The sequence below is a fragment of the Simochromis diagramma genome, unplaced genomic scaffold (assembly GCF_900408965.1).
Source record: "Simochromis diagramma unplaced genomic scaffold, fSimDia1.1 OVJJ01000302.1, whole genome shotgun sequence".
Classification (NCBI taxonomy): domain Eukaryota; kingdom Metazoa; phylum Chordata; class Actinopteri; order Cichliformes; family Cichlidae; genus Simochromis; species Simochromis diagramma.
This window is the reverse complement of record NW_024386792.1, coordinates 13,736,738-13,758,968: the sequence shown is the minus strand read 5'-3', so window position 1 is coordinate 13,758,968 and position 22,231 is coordinate 13,736,738. Positions and strand designations below refer to the sequence as shown.

The 22,231-nt window shown below is 38.3% G+C and overlaps 1 protein-coding gene across 1 annotated transcript in view; it reads right to left on the bottom strand.

Annotated features, from left to right (window-relative positions):
- Nucleotides 1-22,231, bottom strand: part of stx8 (syntaxin 8) — a 40,596-nt gene that overhangs the window by 8,745 nt on the left and 9,620 nt on the right. Inside the window, exon 7 of the mRNA XM_040024685.1 lies at nt 1,099-1,200. Coding sequence (XP_039880619.1) covers nt 1,099-1,200 — 102 coding nt within the window. The remainder of the gene's footprint in view (nt 1-1,098; nt 1,201-22,231) is intronic.

Genomic DNA, 22,231 nt, shown 5'->3' with positions numbered 1-22,231 from the left:
TAAACATGAATGGACACACAAACAAATGCACAAACAGCCCAGGAATACTCTTCTGCCTGTGAAGATCGAGGGACTTCGCAAAAAAAACGTTCAACAAAAAGAGAAAAAGAGTCTTGATTCTAACACAATCTAAGCTCTGGGATCTTCAAACAAACTCACGCTCAGGCACCATGGGGACAAGACCAACAGAATGAAGCATTTGGGGGGCTGACCTTCCTATTGCCTGCTCTGTTCCTGGCTGTGAGGTCTCCGTGCACAACAATGCAGTCTTTGCCATAGCAATGCGGTCTGGCATTTCACAGGGCCTACTGAGCCAGCCTCACTCACACTCACTGCCACATTCCATAGGTTGGCTTTAGAGCCAGTTAACACACATCTCGTGGCAGCTGTTTCCCTCTGAAAAGCGGGACCCTCTGAAAAGAGTGAAGCAGTCTTTTTGTACACAATAAAACAAAAGTTACACAAACCAAAGCAGATCAGTGATAATACTAAAGAAGGGTCATACATTCACAAAACTTCTAAGGAAAGAGGTCAACTCTGTAAATGTGAAGTTGAGACAACAGTGGCTGATGACACGGCCAACCCTCAGTGGATATTTGATGATTCCTCAAAGGACTTGCATGAGAGACCCTTAAAGCCAGGACACTGTTAGCAGGCGTGACAGACAAAACCAGTCCACCCACCATTCATTCACAACATGCTCTGTACTGAGAGGGCTTATTGCCATCAGCATCATTGTTTTTCAGCTCCATTAAACACTATTCTGGAAAATAAGGAAAAAGCAGCAGTAACACCAACGCTGCTGAAATGGCTTAATGGTGAAGATAGCTTTGTAATGCCAAAAGATCACAAAAAGCTTAGCTTGCAAAATGCACTTTTTGTGCATAGCTAACACAGAAGCAATTATCTTTCTTTAGAACAGCTAAATGCATGGGAAAAACCTGCAACAGATATTTTATGGCAAGTATTTATGCTATTAAAAATTGTATTATAATATTTAATTAAATGAACAGATCTATGTGGTCTTCTGTGCTCCATGGCATAAAAGACAAAGACATGACAAAGTGCTTTGCATGTGAAGGAAACAGGAATGCTCACCGCAAGAGGCCGACTTCGTCTCCACCAGCTTCACCCTTCGTGTTTCATTACGAATTCTGTTATCTGTCGTGTCCACAAGATGTGCAAGGTCGTCAATAATTTCTAAGAGACAAAAAAAGACAAAAAAAGGGGGAAAAAGTCAGTCAAGCTAATTGCTCAGGTCAGATCATGTGCACTAGTAGATTTAGATTTTATTTTGCATTAATCAAGTCACTGACACACAGACAACATAATATATTGTAGAGAAAAATACATAAAAAGTGCAAAGAAGAAAAAAAACAAATACAGGTTTTGCAAAAACTGTCTATCTGCTTTTCTTTACAATTGGGTAAAAAAAAAAAAAAAGCATCTTACAGAGCGAGATTGTCTAAGAAGTAAAGAGAGCCAGAGGTTCACTAATCTGCAAAGAACTGCATCAACAAATTATGGAACAATATCTGCATAATGCTTCATCTTTCGCAACCAAAAGAGCGGGGGTTGGGGACCGCTGATTTAAGGTTAAAGCTCTAACATGCAAAGAAGAAGCCACATGTGAACATTGTCTTCTTCTGTGGACCAAAGGTCACTTAAAATCGACCAGTCAGAAGAATTGAAATTTGAAAACATGGACACTGCATCCTCTGGACTAAAGAAGAGAGGAACCGTTCAGCCTGTTATGAGTGCTCATTTAAAAAGCCTGCATCTCTGATGGCGTAGCTTCATAGTAGAAAAGTCCGGTTACTGAATTGGCCTGCCTCCAATCCAGAGCTTCCATCAACTGAAAACAGTACGCTCATAATAAAATAAAAAGTATGGACGACACAGAACTGTTTAATTGCACAGAACTACAATTAAAATCTTATATATCAGACAAGAATGGGACAACATCACTTTCTCCAAATGTGCAACAGTTCTCAACTAAAACTGGAGATGCTACGCAGTGGTAAACATGGTCCTGTCCCAACGTTTTTATGATGTGTTGCTGGCATCAAATTTAAGATGAGCTATTTTTTTTTTAAATTAAAAGTGAACATTTGTTTTGGTTTAAACACCTCATGTGTTTTCTATCTTCTATTGTGAATAAAATATGAGTGAATGAGATTTGCAAATCATGGCATTTCTATTTTTAAATGGTAAATGGTAAATGGCCTGTATTTATATAGCGCATTTATATAGCGCTTTACTAGTCCCTAAAGACCCCAAAGCGCTTTACATATCCAGTCATCCACCCATTCACACACACATTCACACACTGGTGATGGCAAGCTACATTGTAGCCACAGCCACCCTGGGGCGCACTGACTTTACTTACAATCTACACAGCATCCCAACTTTTTGGGGATTTGGAATTGCCCCCCCTCCCCAAAGGTAACTATCTATATAAAAATGACTCTCAATGATGGACAGACAAGTTCTGCATTACATGACACCTGACCGGCAAACAAAAAGACAGAACCTGCCAACAGACATAAGTTGTGGCAGAGGAAGTAGGTCATATGAAAGCACTCCTTGCCCTTTCAAACAGTTTCACTCCTTCCTGGATTTAATCAGATCCTTATTTCTCATGAGTTTTGAAGACGTAAGCTGAGGCTTCTGGGACTATGCCTTAGGATCCAAAGAAAGAGAGTGTGTTCCTTTTGTGTGTGTGTGTTTGGCGCTGTGGCTAAGGTCTTTCAGTAGGAGTTCCTGACTTGAAGGTCGTCCAGATGGAAGCCTGTGTGATTTGTTAGAGCAAGCCACCGTGTTGACATGTCATCTCCAGAGATCTGGTGCAGCAACAAAAACAGACAGCTAAAAAGCCATCACACAGAGATGGTACAAACCGGAACCACGAAAACAACATGAATGGCTAAAAACGGCGAGTGAAATATATGTTAAGGAGCAACTGACTCACATGACAAGACTATGAGGAACAATGTAGAGTGAAATTTAAGAAATGGATAATGTTAATGTGTCAGTGACAGGATGAAATATTGATGTCAAAGGAACAAACTTTAGAGATAAAGCAATCTATTATGTTCATGCGATGATGTAGTTTCTTTCTGATGGTTTGTTGTATTTCTCTTTTTTCTTTGTGTATATGTGAAATGGGAACAGACAGTTGCTGAAAGATTTCCAAATTAAAAAGTAATAATGTTGAAAGATGGCATTGATTTAGTCCATTGTATACTTATTCACTCAGACAACTACAAACTAAACAGGAATGGGAAGCTAAACTCATCTACAAACTAGTGCCAAGTTTACAGGCAGTGTTCTTCAGAAGGGGAACAACAATGTATTGCTACGGTATGGCAAAGTAGTACTCAGTTGATATGATCTTCAAAAACTGGGCAACATGACCGAATTCCCACCAATGAGGGCTCGGGGCTGTCTGCAGCATTTATCTTTGTGAGCACAAATGTCTTCAACTCAAATGAAACTGCCTTGTTTCCCCCAGCTAGAGTCATCGTCATTTGACAAGACAGTTTGCCTTTTGGCTGATACCAAATAATTAAGTTGCAAAAATAATTAGAGGAAGGAAAGAAAAGCAAGTAAGTTTGAAGGGCCAGAATGTTAAGGGGCAAGGACAAGCAGATGGGAGACGTGAGATTGCCGTATGTACAGTGTCCCTCGAGACTTCCACATCACCATCTAAGCATCAGGCAACAATTTAGAAGGAAGAAATATTTCCTTTACAGGCAGAGAAGGGGTGTAGACACTGAACCATTCGTGCTGCATGCCACTCCAACTAGTCATGGATGTTTTCAGTCGCTGGTGCCAAGTTTCTTAATTCAGTTCTGGCCCAGCAATAACATCCCATTTCATTGATGAATTTCCATCCATTCTAGGACATGATTTTTTTAACTATAGTTGCAATGAAACGCTCAATTAACGTTTGCACTAAGAATGGCTGCACTACAATATACTGCCTTTTTACATGCGTAGTCCTTCAGTTCACTCTATTATCAAATCAAGTTTCTAACACCATAATTCTCAGTTTCCCATTGTAACTTATCTGTGTGACAGGTGCTGGCTTAGATTAGCTATACCACAAAGAAGCCCCTGTTTCAGACAGAGTTTATTTATTTAAAGTGCTATCACACTGAATAAACCTCTAAAACCACAGCGTGGAAAAGCATGGCATGTGTGTACACAAATTTCTCCTGTTTGTCATTTTTTAGGATGCATTGCTATACGCTTATTTCACCTCAATTATGCAAAAGACAAGCGCTCTTATTGAACACATACTTTGTTTTTAAATATTTGTAGCTGAATTAGAACGGGATTTCTGATTTGTTTGTTTTTTTGTCTTATTTTTAAAGTAATTTTTAAAGACACTGCAGTATATTAAGAACATACTTTAGTTTCCTCGTATAGAAATATATACAGCGGGGCCTCTATAATCCACTACAATGGTTTTTAAATGAAACAACCAAGAAAAGATTGAACTAGAGACATTCAGATTGAATTCAGTGTCTCTAACCAAAGTACTGAATTAACTGTTTAGAAATAATTACAGACATGTTTATACATAGTTTCTCATTTTCAGAGGCTCAAAAGCAATGAAAAACAGTGACTGAGTTGCAGTAAGGTTAAGCCTGCTCTCTTGTCACTTCATGAGCAAATAAGCAAATGAAAGATATATACTTGTATCCAGTTACTGTTCACTGAAGCTTTCAATATGAGGTCAAAAGAGATGTCTATGCAAGCAAGAGGTCATCTTTAGGTTGAAAACCAAAAATGAACGTATCAGAGAGATGGCGAGAGCTTTAGGTTAGCCAACATGGGACATTCTTCAAAAGAACGAATGCATTGACCAGCTCAGCAACACCAAAAGGCCTGAAAGACCACTGAAGTCTAAAGTGGATGATGACAGAATTATTTCCATTGTTAAGAAAAAACAACCTTATAACTTTCAAGAACACTCTTAAGGAGCCACTGTATCACTCTCAAAGTCTACAATAAAGACTTTAACAATGAATGTAAAAACAGAGGTTTTACAACAAGGTGTAAATCACTGGTTAATTTCATTAAAAAACAAAAGTCCAGATAAGGCTTTCCTAGAAAACATCAAAAAGAACCTGCACAGATCCAGAAAGTTCTTTGTACAAATTAACCTCCTAAGACATTAACTCTCTCATGGCATGCATTTTTAATTTCTCTTTGCTATTTGGGCTGATTGGGACCTGATGAATGTAAAAACAAAGAATTACGTTTTTGTTTTGTTTTTTTTACCTGATTTTTGTTTCTGAGAAAAATCGGATGCACATATGAGGACATTCATTTTAAATTTCGATAGAACAGTGGCAGTATAACGTCCTCGTAAGTGGATATCAGGCCCTTGCAGAGCAATATTTAGTATTTTGGTCTAGACAACCCAAAATGTGATGTCCACATATGCGGACGCCAGGTCCTAGGAGGTTAAAACCTGGGTTAACTGGTACTAAATGGTGCAAAGAGAAAAGTACAGAAAGGCAAAGGAACAGCTCACGATTTGTAATATTTCCAAAGCAAACATAAACAAAAACTAGTGAACAGTTACTTTCATAACAAGAAGTTTTAAGTAGTTTTACAGCTCATACATAACCAGGCAATCCATGTGCGTTTCCTTGGAACAATTTTCCTTTAGAAAACAGTCAAAATAACTTTAAATCAGATGAGGTTTTTAACTTTATGGACCAAGTCCCAGAAATTTTTGGTTACACCTGCTATAATACAGAGCTCTGTACCACAAAATCTAAGTGTTCGTATACTGGTTAGGATAGGTTTTCCCATTCTGGGATATTTTTTGTTGTTGTTGTTTCCTTGTTTTGTGTGTTAAGGTGAAATGTGTACTATATCAGCCTGTCCTGACATCCTTCTTGCTCATGACAGTGATCAAAATACTTCAGCTCAGCGTTACTAAGTAAGCAGCTTTGTTGCTAGATTTTACCACTTGTCATGACTCTTTAGCAGATCCCCCCCCCCCCCAAACACAGCAAAATAGCTGTTTGCAGTAACCTATTGCACTGCTCTCTCTCTCTCTCTCTCTGCTGTGTTCAATGGGTGAGAAAACTAGCAAGGCTTCAGAGTTACAGAGAACAGCGGTGCAAATTGTGAGGAAAAAAAAAAGACAGAAGTTTATCGCTGACACACATCACGTTTTTCACACTTACATAAAAAAGAAAAACACAAAAACAATGGGCATAAACCTGGCCCTATTTAAAAGCAGAATGGGACCCCTGAAACACACACACATACACCAATAGGAGACAGATGTTGCTTTCACATGATGTCACTTTATTCTGCTTTTTCCTGAGTTATCTCAACACCACTTCAAGTGCCTTCTAGAGCTTGAATCTTTAAAATAAAAACAACAACAAACAAACGAAAAAACCAAAATCATCTTATGGCCACATTGCCATTTGGGGTCAGTTTCAGGTCTGTTTCCTCCATCTTTTCTGTCAGGATCATCTGGCACGATGGACAGATGGATGTAAATTACCAGTTACCAGGACTGGTAGCTCATCATCATCATCATCCAGTAAGAGGTATCTTATGTAGCCCGAACCCTCTAGCTGCTGTCTCAACTAGCAATCGAATGTTATTTACATATTTAGTTTTACTATTTTTACTACAGAGAAAACTACTAACACGTCTGTAGAGTATTTTTTCAAGCACAACCATAAAATGCCTCTTCTGGCTGAGTTTCCAGGAGAAGCCTCCTTGAGATTAGATGAGCAGCCATCCATGAATCCTCTAATATCTTTGGAAGGATGTTAAAGATTGAGTTTTGAACTTTAAAGCATTATATTGCAGTGGAAATGATCGTTAACAGACATTTATACCACTATAAAGCCATGATCTTAATAATAACACAAGGGGGTTTGCCAAAACTCCCTGATCTGCACAGATTCGCAGATGAGCTGTATTCCCTTGCAGGAGAACGCCCTCTCCCATTAGCCCAGTTATTTAATTAAAACTCAGTGTGTTAAGAACCAATCTCGCTGAGCAATTAGTGGACTGTCTGATTCAACTTAAGAAGCAACAATCCAGATCCAATGTTAATAAGGAACTGGAAAGTTGTGTTACAGTTCTTTATCCAGACCAATAAAGGCACAATAGCAACAAAGAGAACAAGAAAAATATTACGCGAAAGCATGGACATCCCACAGTTTTAAAGATTGATTTTAATAGACATATAACAGGCATTTCTATGTGTATGTTTCTGTATAGACAGTAAGAGAGAACCTAGATCTAGAACAATGCAGAGTCATTGTTAGTGTATGCATGTATTCATTTTAAAGCAAATCAGAGAGCAAAGATGATGAAGTGCGGGGATTAATCAACATTTGAACAATTTCACTTCCACATCACAGATCTATATCTGCCCCAAGGATCTGTAACGCTGACTCAAGCTCAAAGCTTTGGTTTTTTTGTGTGTGTGCAGTGGAGGCACTTGGATAAACAGTTACACCCCATGGTGGCTCCAGGATGCGCTGTATTAACTTTGTGTTATTTTAGGACTCATTCCAGGAGAGGGCATACCACACAGAGAAAATGCTTGTTTCCTGTGACCAATTTAAACACAATCTAAGTCAGTGGGTCTAATTTTGTTGTGCTTATTCAGGAGATGATTTCTCCTGAGGATACAGAGAAAGGGGAAAGAGAAGAGAAAGGGTTTTTTAAGTCACCCCTCCTGTGGTATCTCTTGTTGCAGTGCAGGGAGGCCTGGCTACAACTGTTACCAATTGGCCCTGGTGTGACTGACTGTGTTTGAGGGTACTGCTCTATTGCCAACTAAAACACACACACATACACACACATCTCTGGGTGTAACTGGAACTTCACTTGGCACACGTAAAGGCACTCAGCATGATGATACTACTCATAGCAATTATGGTATTTACAAGAAGTTGCACAGTCTTGGAAAATTTTCTTTCAACTTCTTTCTTTTTCTTTTTTTTTTTTGGCCCTTGACTGCTTTTTGTACACAAACCCTGAGGGTCTATGATGAGTGAGGAATGTAGCGTTTTACCTGTTTTTAACATAAGCACAAAACTCAACAATCAATTTAATGCTAAAACTAAAGACAAAAACGATGAAGACAAAATTGGATATGCACAATCGGGCTACAAAAGGTGAGCCTCTCTCTATTCCTGGGATTCCTATCACTGTTTAAATATTCACAATGGTGATCGATAATTTATAACTTAATTTGCCAACATCAACAGTTCTGCAAAAGTCTTTTTTTTAAATCATGGGGTTAACCAAACATAATAAGATTCATTAGACATCAGAGAATCTTAAATAGCATTTTTTAACTACAGTGGAAATATGATACACAAATCTTCCCACTTAGGCAAACCAGATGGAAAATGAGTTAAAGATGTAACGCTGTAGAAAACAATGTATACTACAAGAAATGTCTTGTACATGTAGACAAGTGTCTACATGTACATGCAGACAAGAAATTGAATAAGGAAGACCATCAGACAGATGTACACATGGACTCCAAGCTACACAATTATTTAAGTTTTACATGGGTAATGGCATGAAGCGTATATTTTAAGTAAAGCTAATTTAGTGTCTTCCCAGAATTGACCAATTTTTGTGTATTTCTGACCAAATATGCATGTGTGCTGATGGGGTTTGTAATAGTATCAACATACGCACAATTTACACTCCCAACATCTGGCCTTCTGAAGTACTGATCCACATGCGAACAGATTAGTCTCACTTCTGGGCATCATTGTTTCTGGCTCCAACAAATCTCTGAGTTGTTTCAAAAGCACTGACAGACGCCTCCACTCAACACATTGAGGTGGGGGGTAAGATACCCTTTTATTGCATCATTACATTTTCTCCCACCAGGTTATTGGCTGCCACAGTGATGATGGATGTCTTGCTTTTGCAACTCATGCCATGTACACACTTGCCAGTGATCGAATTATAGAAATGTTTATACATATTGTGGGACAACCTTTGCTTTCAATGAAAACTTTGCATTGGCACTTTTGTTGTCAGCTTTGGAATAAATTTAACTTTACTATGCTACCAGGAGAAGACGTAGCCTAATGATCGCTGAAAGAGGCCCTCCACTACTGCGTATTCATTTCAAACAATATTCACGCTGTTACATCAGTGATTTGCAGTTCCTTGAATTTCTGACTGCAAGTCTTTCAACAAGGGAGCATAAAATATTGACAGGGCTCAAGTGATAAGTCAAATATCATCGTATTATTCTGCAAACTTCAAACTAGCAAAACATGGGTCCTGGCATTCATCAGAATGATACTTTACCTAATACCACCCATCTGAACATTCCTCCAGACCAAGCCCAGGCTCGAAGGAGAGCTAGACAGTATTAAACAGGTGGCTGAACAAATGATGAACCTGAAATGTTCATCTTATACGTTTTATTTTATGCAGTCTGGATGTTTGTATTGAACTGATAAATTACATAAACTGGCATAAAGTGATGCAAATATACCAATATGCTGGAAAAGCACTGATCAACGACATGTATTACTATTAAATACATGCTTTCACATTTCGTGCTTTAATCCTAAACATTTGTGTGCCAACCTGAAACCGAAACCGGCTGTGTGTCCACAGACAGTTTCACCTCTCTAACCCTGTTACGTTTACCAAAAGATCAATCACCGCACATGACGGACACCAAAAAGAACAACCAGCTGATGAATGACTTACTCAAAATTAGGAAGAAAAAAACAAAGACTTCAAAGAACAGCACAGAAATTCAAAAACCTGCCCATTAGTTCAGTTTTAGCTGATACTAACCATTGGGTTTATATTTGCTAGACACTAAATACAAAGGTGAAGGTTTTAAATTTTTTTCCCACCAAACATTGGGTTTTCCCCAGATAATCTATTAGCCATTCCGCACAAGCATATGCATGTGGATACAGTAAATTTCAAAGGACATGTTTCTTAAGCATAAACCAACAGCCCTGGACTCATATATGGAAAAAAAGCACCAAAGAAACATCTGTTATGCTGCTGTCTCAACCATGTTACGTAAGTTAAACTGGCAACGTTACCACAGTTCTTTCAGCCTCAAATTATACTTGTATATACACTCACCAAGCAGTTTATTAGAAACACCATACTTGAACACTGTGCTCACAGTGTTCAAGTATGTTAATGCTCTGTGCCATGGAATCCACTAGACAATTCGAAATACAATATGAAGGCATTATACAGTCCCAATCAAAAGTTTAAGACTACTTGAAAAATGGGGGAAAAAAAATCAAATTTTGTATGGTCAGATCTTAACAAGGTTCCAAGAAGAGCTTCAACATGCAACAAGAAGAAATGGAAGTGCGACAAAACATTTTTTAAGCATGAAAATAACCCTTAAACTCTAAATTCTAACCAACTGCAGCCCCATAACCATCAAATGGCATCTGAGACTGAAGGCTTCAAAAACAAAAAATGTCTCCATGATGGAAATTTGATTTTTTTTTTCCCCACTTTTCAAGTAGTCTTAAACTTTTGATCGGGACTAATATATATATATATATATATATATATATGCGCAATTATAAACTAGCTCTGGTGCACACACTGTACTAGAGCCGGACTGATATTAGTTAGTTCCCAATATTGCTATCTGCTTTTAATTTTAATTAAAAAGTAAAGAAGGGGAGAAACACCATTTAACCATGGTTAGGAGTCTTCATGTTACACAGTGCCACTTCTCTGTTGGCAACATGCAAGTTTGAAATGCCACAAACAAATTCGAGCAAAGTTGGGCAGAGAGCAAACAGGTAAACCATGACGTGTGACAATAAAATAATATTACTTTTAAACTCCAGTGTCATTATCTCAGCAAGGACTTAAAGACACATAACAAATGTTATGGAAATCTTTTTATCTTTCCGAACAAAAAAACAAAACAAAACAAAAACATTTTGCCAATATAGTGGATTTTTAAATCACCAAATATCAGTATCGGTCTTATAAACTGCATATCGATTTGTACTCTACACTGTACCATACTACAACCTTACTATCATCTACCCCACCTCCAACCTCCCCACTCTTCTGTCTCTCATATAGAAGGTGTCACTTCTTGCCAGCTATGTTACGTACCAAAGGTAAGGTGATCAGGAAATACCTTCCATATTTATTTCAATATTTCGGCCATCCTAGTTGCCTATTCTTGGATGTTCCAAACTTAATCTCGGATTCATTAACAGTCATGATAGCAGAGCTGGTATCATTACAAGCCGCAACAATGCGACTGTTACCGTTTTCATCTTGTGAGTCTGTGTTTGCATGTGTGTGCGTCACTGAGGAAAAACACATTCACAGTAACACCAACTGCGACAGTGAAACTACGACAAAGGTGGTGTTGAAATGCCAGCAGGTGTTTGTAACTATGTTTGTCATTCTGTGTGTAGGCAGATTTTGACAAGGGGATAGAGCAAGAACATTACAGGTGAGAACATTACGGAGAACATAAAGTGCTAATAAATAATTAAAATGAGAACTATAGAAATGAAATGCATTATTATTAAAAATAAATATAGGAATCTACTTTTTGAGATATACGTAGATGTAACTATTTTAACTTGCTTCAGTATTTATATATATTCATGTTTTTTCCCTTTGCATGTTTCTCAGTTTATATTCCAAAGCTTATTTATTTCTAAATGTTAATTTTACATTTCCTTCTGCAGCTCTACTTCATTATGTAAATGCAGTGGCCTTTTCTAAGTCTTTCCAGCAGCACAGCATGATTAAAATATAAAGCCTTTGGAAACAGCATGGTTCTTTACTGGAAATGATTAGCACTGCACATATAAACAAACAAACAAAAAAAGTGAACTGATAGTACTGGCTCAAAAGTACCTAAACCTCATCAGCAGAGAAAATGATGTCAGCTTGGATAAGTGGTGACTATAAAACATTTTATGATCTCACATTTTCCAAGATAGTTACGAGCCATCAAAAGAATATAAACATTTATTACAATTAAATAAGATACTATCCACAGAAACAACACAAAGAAAGCCTCAAAAAAGTGTTGAATTACAAGGAATGAAAAAAAACTTTACAAACAGCTCTTTATCCTGTTAAATTAAACTGTTATGATGGCCAGCCATCACTGAAAAGTGAACAGTGAATATGAATTATAGCTGCCAGTGTATTGCATACAATTATTACACAAGTCATCTGCTCTGACTTTTTAGAATTGATGAAAAAAGGTCTAAAACTCTTAAAGCGCTCTACAAAGACCAACAGCACTGAGAAGAAGTTTGATTACTACCAGGCTTTTCACCATCATCACCCCTCTTATGGCCAGGTGCCACCAAACAATGTGTGTGTGATGAGCATGAGGGTGCCAGCACCATCAGTAGCAGCAGTATAAAGCAGGGACCACCCTGTCACTGGCACGGCACCTCCAAACCAGTCGCGGTTACACTTCATCACTACCATCACACTTCATTTGCAAGGACAACCGGGAGTGGGTGGCATATTAAGAAACAAGGAAATAGCAAAGAATGAAATATCATCAGTTTAATTGAATGAGTTTCATAGGACATGAGAACAGGGAAGTACCTGGATTCTCAAACAGAAATCAGGTTATCTAGTGCACTTCCTTGTTATGGTCAAATTAACATTAAGAAGACTACATTAAAAATGAAATGGTCATGTAAAAGAAAAAGACAATTAATGCAGGATTTCCTTTGACAAAAGCCCATTGAATATGTTTCCTTATCAGCAATTTTACATGCAAAAAAACACTATGCCTGTGGTAAAGAGTCTATCCAATGTTTCCTATTCCCTATGTTCTCTGTGCCCCCCATCTGTCTCTCTCTCTGTGTCTATGGTGTGTAGGTGGGGTCTCCCTTCACTTGACTCTGTTCATCCCCTGTCCTAGCTCGATTACCTGCCTCCCACCAACTCACCTGTGTGCACTCAATTTACTTAGACTCTGACCGCAGTGGTAAGAAAATGCAAACTGACTTACACGAAAAGTGATTGTAGTGTAAGTCTTCAAGTCAGACCCTGTTTCACACATAATGCACAGGGTTTGTTGTTACTAAACTTTCTCTCTTACACTTCAGCATCATGTCCAGCCTGACTGTGTCTCTGTTGTTCCCTTGCCCATCCACAAACCACCAAAAGCTCTCTCTGCTTGCTGTGGTCTTTCACCACTGCAGCTTGCAGTGCCAATTGCCCGCCATTCTCTCCACTGCCCCTGGATTTCTGCTCTCTGCCTTCAGCCTGATCCTTTAACCATCATTTACAGAATGTGAACACTTATGTTCAAATCCTGCATTTGCTTCCTGTTATTTGTAACAAGATAGTTTTTTCAAAATCATATAACTTTTAAAAACTACAAGATTTTATATTTTAGTTGTCAGAATGTTAAAAAACAAAAAAAGTAGGCTTGGGAGGAAGTATTATTCCTTTAAAATGAAATTACACTGAAATCACACACATTTTCACTGTTGCTGGAACTAAACCATTTATACATGCATTCTAATAAAACTGAGCATGAGCTTTCTCAATTGCTATTTTTAAGTGATTAGAGGCTTTCCCAATAACGGAACAAATGTGTTTTAATTGAAATAATCTGAGTCAAATAACTCATCATCCCCTGTGGTGAGTGGAGCTTCCCGGCAATACGCTGGCCGGCTGACTGACTGAGGAGTTATGGAGGGACTTTGATCTTCCAGCCAGACCCTGTTTCACACATAATGCACTCTGACGCATAAAGACACATATGCTCTCATGCTCAGACACTGACACAAATACACACGTATAGACATTTTGGTCTATCAGCATCATAGAATCAGACACACAGCTAGAGAAAGACACAAGGTTCTTGTATGTGACATGCTTCCAACAAGAATTTGTGTCTCAAAGAGGAGCAGAATTAATTTACAGTGCTTCTCAGAGGCACCACTGAGCATTACAGAGTTGTATCATACCTAATACAGATGTTTTCCTGCAGAGAAGAGTTTGGGGCCAGTGGGTATTTATCTTCTGGGGATCAGTGGGGCATGGAACATGAAACATCACAGAGGTGTTTTTCAGCCTGGAAAATTCTCAGAGATGCTGGGATCAAATCCGGACTTTACTTTGGATCTTGGTCTGTACAGCTTTCAAAAAGGTTCTTGAGTTCAACTCGGCATTTCTGAAGCCTCTCTGAAACCTTTAAATACTAATAGGTGTTTTTTATAGAAATAAGACAAGAAGGTCAAACCGCATTTTTACTTCCAACCAAATTCAATCATATTGACTGCAAATAACTTGCAGCACTTAGAACAGAAACATGATAATCTGAATAAGTTACATTTTCAAATTGTTTGTTTTAGCTGAGCAGGTTTGAACATTTAAACAAATATTTAAACAAACTATGCCAAAAAAAAAAAAAAGGGATGGACAGATATATTACTTTTCAGAGACTCAAAACAGAACAATAAAGTTTTTATGAAACCATTTCATTGAGCTTAGTATTATTTGTTTTCCATATGTTTACTCAGATTTCTCAGCATGGCACAACTATTTGTTCCCTCTATGTCATTTATATTTATGAACTTTAAAAAGCGATCCAAAATATTGCGCTGAAACACAGTCATGCCAGGAACATATATTTGAATTTGAAACTGACAGAGTTAGGGACATTTGGCAAGCTAGGCTGACAGGAGAGATGAACTGCTGAAGTTTGTGGTGGATTTAGGGTAACTGCACTCTACTCATGAAAACCAGAATGAAAGTTTGGCCACCAGTGCGGCTGAAATAACTTCCCATTTCAACAGCCTCCCACATAATTGTGGGCAGCTAGGAATGATGGAGGGTACAAAGAAACCGGCACAAAAACATGATGCAACAATACCACATGCTTTGCTGCACTTAAAAACACGGCTAGATGCGCAGACAATTAAACAGTGAGAAAACCACATGTATACACAGTGACACAAACACATTAGGGCAAACATGTGACTGTAGCCCAAGTAGCTGGACTCTACCCTCATATAAATCAATGACACACACTAGCAAATGTGTCATTATCATACTGATCCTATTAAGTATGACAGTGTATTACATGTATATGCTGAAAGCATTTAAGCAGCTGCACCTACAGCTGTCGCATAATTACAGAGTTCCTCCAGATGATGAGTCAAAAGGAGGCGGTGCTGATCACTGAAGGAGAAGAAGAACCCTCCTTAGAGGATTGAAACAAATTAACAAAACCTGCGAGAGATCCTGTGACTCCTTCTTCATCTTGCCTAAACGTGGATCATTCCACCCCCACAACACAAGGACACAAGTTTAAATAATTACACTTTGTAGGTGGAATCACACAGTTTTACTGAGTCCTACAGCTGCTGTGCCGCCACAGCCTCTACTGCCCACTAGTGGATTCATGTGTGGGCTACACAAGTCTACTGCTGAACAACTAATTACAGTGTTTCTATCATGGCCACGGAGCAAAGAGCAAAAATATAAATAAACAAAACCAAACTACTTTATTCACTTTACTTAAACAATTCACGTAGCCTTGTTTCATTTCAGTTCAGTGAAAGTCTTCTATGGCATTATTTTTGTGCCACTATTCTGAGCGCACGTAAAAATAATTTGAGTGCACGTAAAAAAAGTTTGCAGGTACAAGTGTTGCATTTTGAGGAGAAATTTATTTTGAGCAAAGAAAAGCTAAATTTGAGTGAACAAAAGTCATTGCTGCGTGCAAAAAATGTATTTCAGTGTTTGCTATTATCCACACACACACACACACACACACACACACACAACAGCAGCCCCTCTCGCTCAGTTTTTGCATTTGCGCTCGCTCGCAACGTGTTGCTCGCGCTCTCAACATTTCTGGCCGTGCGCGTTCAACTCTTTCTGTACACCGTTATATTTGTGCCACAAAACCAGCCAATCACAGACTTGGATGCAAAAAAATCTGATTGGCTGTTTTGGTCTCCAACTTGCACCTGCAAACTTTTTTTTACGTGCGCTCAAATTTTTTTTACGTGCGCTCAGGATAGTGGCACAAAAATAACGCCATAGTCTTCACTGCATTTTGCAGTCACTTTTCAATAAATAACTGAACATGCCCCCCACAAAGCTGTCCAGTTAGGAGAAACATCGGTGTGTGTTGGTCTTCCTTAGTATGGAAAGTGTGTGCCCATTCACACTGCAACATTAAAGTACTGCTTGGCTCAGATGTGTCACAATAGGAGCTTGGAGACAAAACTACAGGCTGGGGTTAAGTCAAGAGTGAAACAGATGAAGCTGATAACAGATCAGAAGACTTTTTTAAAGATGATTAAAGACTTGTTGCAATTTATAATGGAACAGTGATGTATCACTCTGAAGGTTAGCTGATAGGCATCACTTAAAGGCCCACTTGAAGCTTGATTCTGCCAAATGCCCCACCAGCGTAATAACAATACGGGGCATGTTATGTCTACCAGTACCTTGCACATATTTTAGTACAAACAAGCAGTGAGATTTCAGAACACTTAATAGTTCACAGTTATGACTGTTTTTTACTTCATGTAAAATACTTTATTATTGATGTTCCGAAAGATATTTAAAGAAGAGCTATTGTGCTTGTTACTTGCTTGTTTATTTTTTTTCTCTTATTTTCATTTTAACCATTTCCTCCACTTTAGATTTTTTTTTTTTTTATTTGCTTGTGATTCTTCATTTGTCCATTTCTTTCTTTGCAATAGCTTTAATAAAATATGTTAACCAACTTCTTAATAAGTAAGCTAAATTAGGCTGTCTTCACTGTAATTCCTCTTCACATCTCAATATTGCACATTCTCATCGTTGCTTTCTGTCATACTGTCCTTCCTGGTTCTTTCCTAACCCTCATTTTTAATCCCTTGCTCTTCTTAAATGTCTCCACTCAATCACTGAAGGGATAAAACTGCTTCACCTTACTAGCGGCACAGTACATTTGTAAGATTAGCCCACCATGCTCTCTACTGCACCGTCTGTGATTGCACCAACTTACATGTGAGGTCTTGCATTAACGTCTAGCTCTCTGACTGGACAGTGGTCTCTTAGCTCTTCATGCAGATATAAATACGACCTATGTGCCAATCACAACTTGATAACATGTGCTGTACATGTGGTCCACACCTTCGGCACAAACAAAATGATCACACACTTAGACAAGGCACTCACACTTTCAAACACACACACAGACTCTGAGGGCAGGCTGCTAAAGAACAGATGTATATATGTGCACTTGCGCACACACGCACACATTAAAACATAAAAATGCCCAGAAGATGAAGGTGCAATGTTCCCCCTGTGCTTAAATGGGAACCACGTGCTGGCTGTGGGTTGAGGCAGACTTAGTAAAGTAAGTCCTTCCACTCATTATGTGGGATGACCCATGCTTCCTTGAGGCTGAGGAAGCATGGGCAAGGCAGCTTTCTGCTAGTCGGCCCTTTGAATGCAGCCTCCAAACCAGAGTGGTTAGCAATTATATAAACAGAGGAGGAGATTTGTTCCCGTTGTCACTTGCGTTAGCCAAAAGGAACCTGCCAGACCAAGTCGGAGTCCGTCTAAGGTACCATTAAATGGCAGGGAACCCTTTGGTCAGAGCCAATGGAACTGGCAGCTGTAAATTGCAAAGGTTCCCATTCATGAATACCACCAACAGCTATAAAGGTAATGTGATTGCCCCCGAATAATAAATATAAACATCAGTGTACTGTCAAATTTCATTTTAAATACATACTTCACAGCTCCTCCTTGTTTTGCATAGAACGTTTTCACACTAAGATTACTAATAAATAAGGTTTACTATAAAATAAAACTCAAATGTATATTAATACTGTAGACAGTAACACCAAGAGGTAAAGTAAGAATAGCTGAATAAAGCATTATTTAAGGTGTTTATGTGGTACACAAATAGATTTTGAAAAGCATGACTCCCTCCCATGGCAATCTTCTAATTCAATTAAATTCTTCTGATTCAAAAAGGCAGCAATGGGTTGAGGCTGTATCGTCATCATTCTGAGCTGAATGAGTGAATTAATGTCTGGACAGTTGTGTGTCATACTGGGAGTGTGGGAAAAGAAAAAAACAAGCTCCAATAAGTCTCATAAAAATTAGCAATTGCTGTATATTATATTATATTATCTATCTATCTATCTATCTATCTATCTATCCATCCATCCATCCATCCATCATGAGTCATGATGACTCATGAGTCATGGCTTGGTCTAAAAGCCGTTATTTTAAAGGTTACAGGAATACTATATGTGAAATTTGTGTAATCTATAATAACAAATGGCAGTAAGGGGGTGTAGAATAAGACACTCTAAAGCACACAAAGATAGATTACTGGCAATAAAGCCAAATTCATCAAAGAACACCTTGCCCAGTGAGTGTTTGTTTCCAACGATGTCTCATCTGCTTATAAGACAGTGGTGGGAAAGGTTACTGAAATCATACCTTCTGGATTTTTTTCCCCCCCATTTTCCTCATTAGTCTACTCTTTTTTGGTAATATGCACAATTAATAGTTTGTGAAAAAGCTTACAAGTGCCAGTATGGTGGCTATGTATATTGTGAGAATTGATGGACTAGCTAGAGAGTGGAAGGGAACCTCGCCCAGTCTCCATACAGGCCTGTTGGTAGACATCTGGAAGGGATCCGGGTCTGAAAATGAGCTAAGTATGATAGACCACAACTCTCTACTGCATCATACTGTATACTGGGCTTCTTTGAGTGCCTGTCCACATGCACAGCATGTCTGTTAAATGTGCATCTAAGCACTTTTAAACATGCATGTACATGAAAACTAGAAAGCAAAACAATAAACCTAGAACAAAATTAGGTCCCCACAGGAGTCGAATCAATCTGTCTCCCCAGTTAACATGATAAAGTTACTACAAAGCTGGAAGTAAGAATAACTAGCCGCATGCTAATATCTCAGCTGGCAGATTCTGTCCATTTCAGATATACAGATACTCTTATTTTTCCATAGCCATTCATTTTCGGTGAGACAGAAGCTTCTTTAATAAAGCAGGGGTGTACTATAACTATAGGTTTTTCTACTCTTTCACACAGTAGACACACAGAATATTCTGATAATATGATTTTGTCCGATTTTGTATGCAGTTTCTAAAACACAGGCAGCTGACTTCAACACAGCTTATTAGAGGAACTAACAAAGTCACAATGCCAAAGAGGCAATACTTGAGCTGAACAGACCATAAAAAGATTTTATTTTAGATTTCTTTTCAAAAGAAACATCAGCACCCACAAACCTGCAACGTCAGGATCATTTGATCCACAGACCTGTGGTTTGGGTGGTTCTTAATGTACTACAATATCACTTACATTATGATACAGAGAAACTAAAAATGAGTCACCATGATGCATAAAAAAGGCACAAACTGCTTTAAAACTGGCTTCGTCATAAGTTGGCCACTAGAGAATACCACTTTCAATTTCACACTTTGTTTTTCCATTGATGTTGGACTTTTGACATTATTGGTGGTTAAATAATAAAGAATATGTAAAACGCTTATACAAATGTGTTTCCTGTTGTTTTCGATGGCTGGAAAAAATCGCTTAAAAAAATAACTAATGCATAAAATTGTCACAATGTGGTACAGAAGTTGTATGTTCACAAAAGATTTTGTTTTACTGTGAAACCTTTTGATGTGATTTCAGTATTTGCTGAGCAATGGTTAACCTTCTTAACAGTGGCAGGTGAGATGGCTAAAGCAAGCACAAATGTTTTTCCGGGTGTCTCCACCATGACTCTCTTTTACCACTTTGACAAACCATTTTTCTTTCTGGAGTACGAGCAATCCTGCCACTGGCTTTTTAATGTGGGGCCTTTCTTGCAAACATCTATCACCAGCACACATTTGCTCCAGATGGATCGAGATAAATCAAAGTCAAGATGGTGAACAAAGACTGCTGCTTGTAATGCAAAAAACACATTGGGAAAAAAAAAGACGGGTGAAAACCTACACGTTAGGATGTGGGAAATTATTTTATTCTATTCCTTTTTTTGGTTGTTTTGGAGAGTCAAATCTTCTTATAAACACCTACGTTTTTCATACCCTTGAGTGCCATGGAAATCTTGTTAATTTCCAGCATCAACATTTTGCTGTACTTAAAAATTTTTAAAATGCTTTATTCAAGCAACAAGCCGGTCAAAAAGAAATCAATGTTAATAAACAGTAAAAGATATGAAAACTTTGCAGTTAGGGATTGCTTCAAAGAACAAGTATGTGTGATAGAAAGTAACCTACTGGCACTGAGCCACCGCGTCAGAAAAGCACATAAGGAAACATTCAACCTTTTAATGTATGGATTTTTTCATGCAGCCCACCACAGAGTGAACAGGACTACCAATGACTATCACATTGAGATCAATCACTGTTTATGGCGGAACTCCTGGAACATCGAGAAATTCTGCACAAGAAAGCCAGTGTAATCACAAAAACAGTCAAGAAAGCTTTTCTAAATAAGAGAAAGGGTCTTAGTCCACTGAGGGGGGACAAAGAAAGCATGATTGATGGAATGTCTTTAGACGTTTTTCCATTAGTGTCTCAAAATGTTAATTTCTTTACTGTTCCAAACTAGATTATTCATCATTCACTATTGGTGACCCTCATGCCACTGTCAGCCCCCTCTCCTTCGCAACTTTATCAATAAGACACCAAAAAGGCCTTAGACAAAGATGGATACCAACATGGATAAATAGAGAAATAAGAACACAGGGACTCGTGATTGATTATGGCATATTTCTGATAGCCCCAAAAGTCAGGCTGGACAGAGCATCTTCATTTGGCTGGCTTTTGTTTTCCCATCAGACGTACATCTATTACGTTTAAAAAACCACTTTAAAGCCCTTCACGATGTCCTTAAAGTTGTCATTTTCTTATGAGAAATGAAATTATGAGAGTGTGGAACATTTTCCCTTCATCCTCTGTAGCTCTCAATAATTCACAGTCACACACCAGTCAGCCAATCTGGTGGTCACATAAGATGATGCTCTTTTTCGGCTCATTGCAAGCTTGACATTCCTTTGATGACAACACTTTTCTGGACATCGCTAACTCTATGCGTTTCCATTTCGTCTGGAAAACACTACTCACTAGTACCAGCCTCGTTTTCAAACCAAGTGAATCAAACAAACAATAAATCAATCAACAGCTCTAACCACACAGACTTTCTGCCAGTGCCATCATTAGTATAGTTTATTTGCTCACTGAGCTGTTTCTAAAAGTAGGAGCAACCAAGAGGTCTGCGTTCTCTGGGGTAGCTGCTGATGTCACTGTGCAGCAGTGAGTGCCTCTCTCCTCTCCATCTACTGTTTATTTGAAGTCATTATTCCTCCACATATTGGCCCTTTAAACGCTCTGCTAGAGCAGAATCAAATCAGTGATTTAATAATCAGCTCAAAATTACGTCTACTGTGATCTGTTTTAAAAAAAAAACAGCTAAAAGATTAGTGGACACTTGGCAATTAGCACATTTCAGTCTGGGTGGCGACATGCATCAAAAGGTTACACAAACTGACCCATTGCAGCGGCCATTAAATATCAATAATGATATCAAAAAGAACCAATAGTAGTTGGTAAATGTAAAAAGTAGTAAATGTAACTTGCCGATCGCAGACTGATAGTAGACCTATTCCATATTATGGCAACACTTATGGCAGGTTTCAGGGCCAGTGTTGGTATGTTTGACAATCTCACAGCAAAAATCAAATGAGTCATTTATTTGAATAACATAAGCTAAATACAAAATTCCTGACCAAAACTAAGCAGAAAACTTTCACTCTCTGCGTTTACATTTCCTGGTTTTTAATTACATATAAGATTTGAAAGAACATGCCTTTACCATACATGGCATATTTCACTTCTGCAGTATTTCACTACCAGTCAAATCCAATTCAAATGTGCAATTTAAAATCTAACAAACGAGACAGCCTCAAACTTTGGCCACCCTTTTCAAAAAAAGCTAATTTAGTGAGCTTGCCACTGTCTGTCACTCATAAGTAAAAGACATTGACATGGACTGATGTCACCGCTCCAGGCCGCAATATGAGAAATATCAACACCAATAAAGCAAAATTAATGTTGATCTTTCTTGGTAGTGAGGAAAACTACAGCTGACGCGAGCTGTTTTAGTTGGTGTCGGACTATTTTCGGCAACAT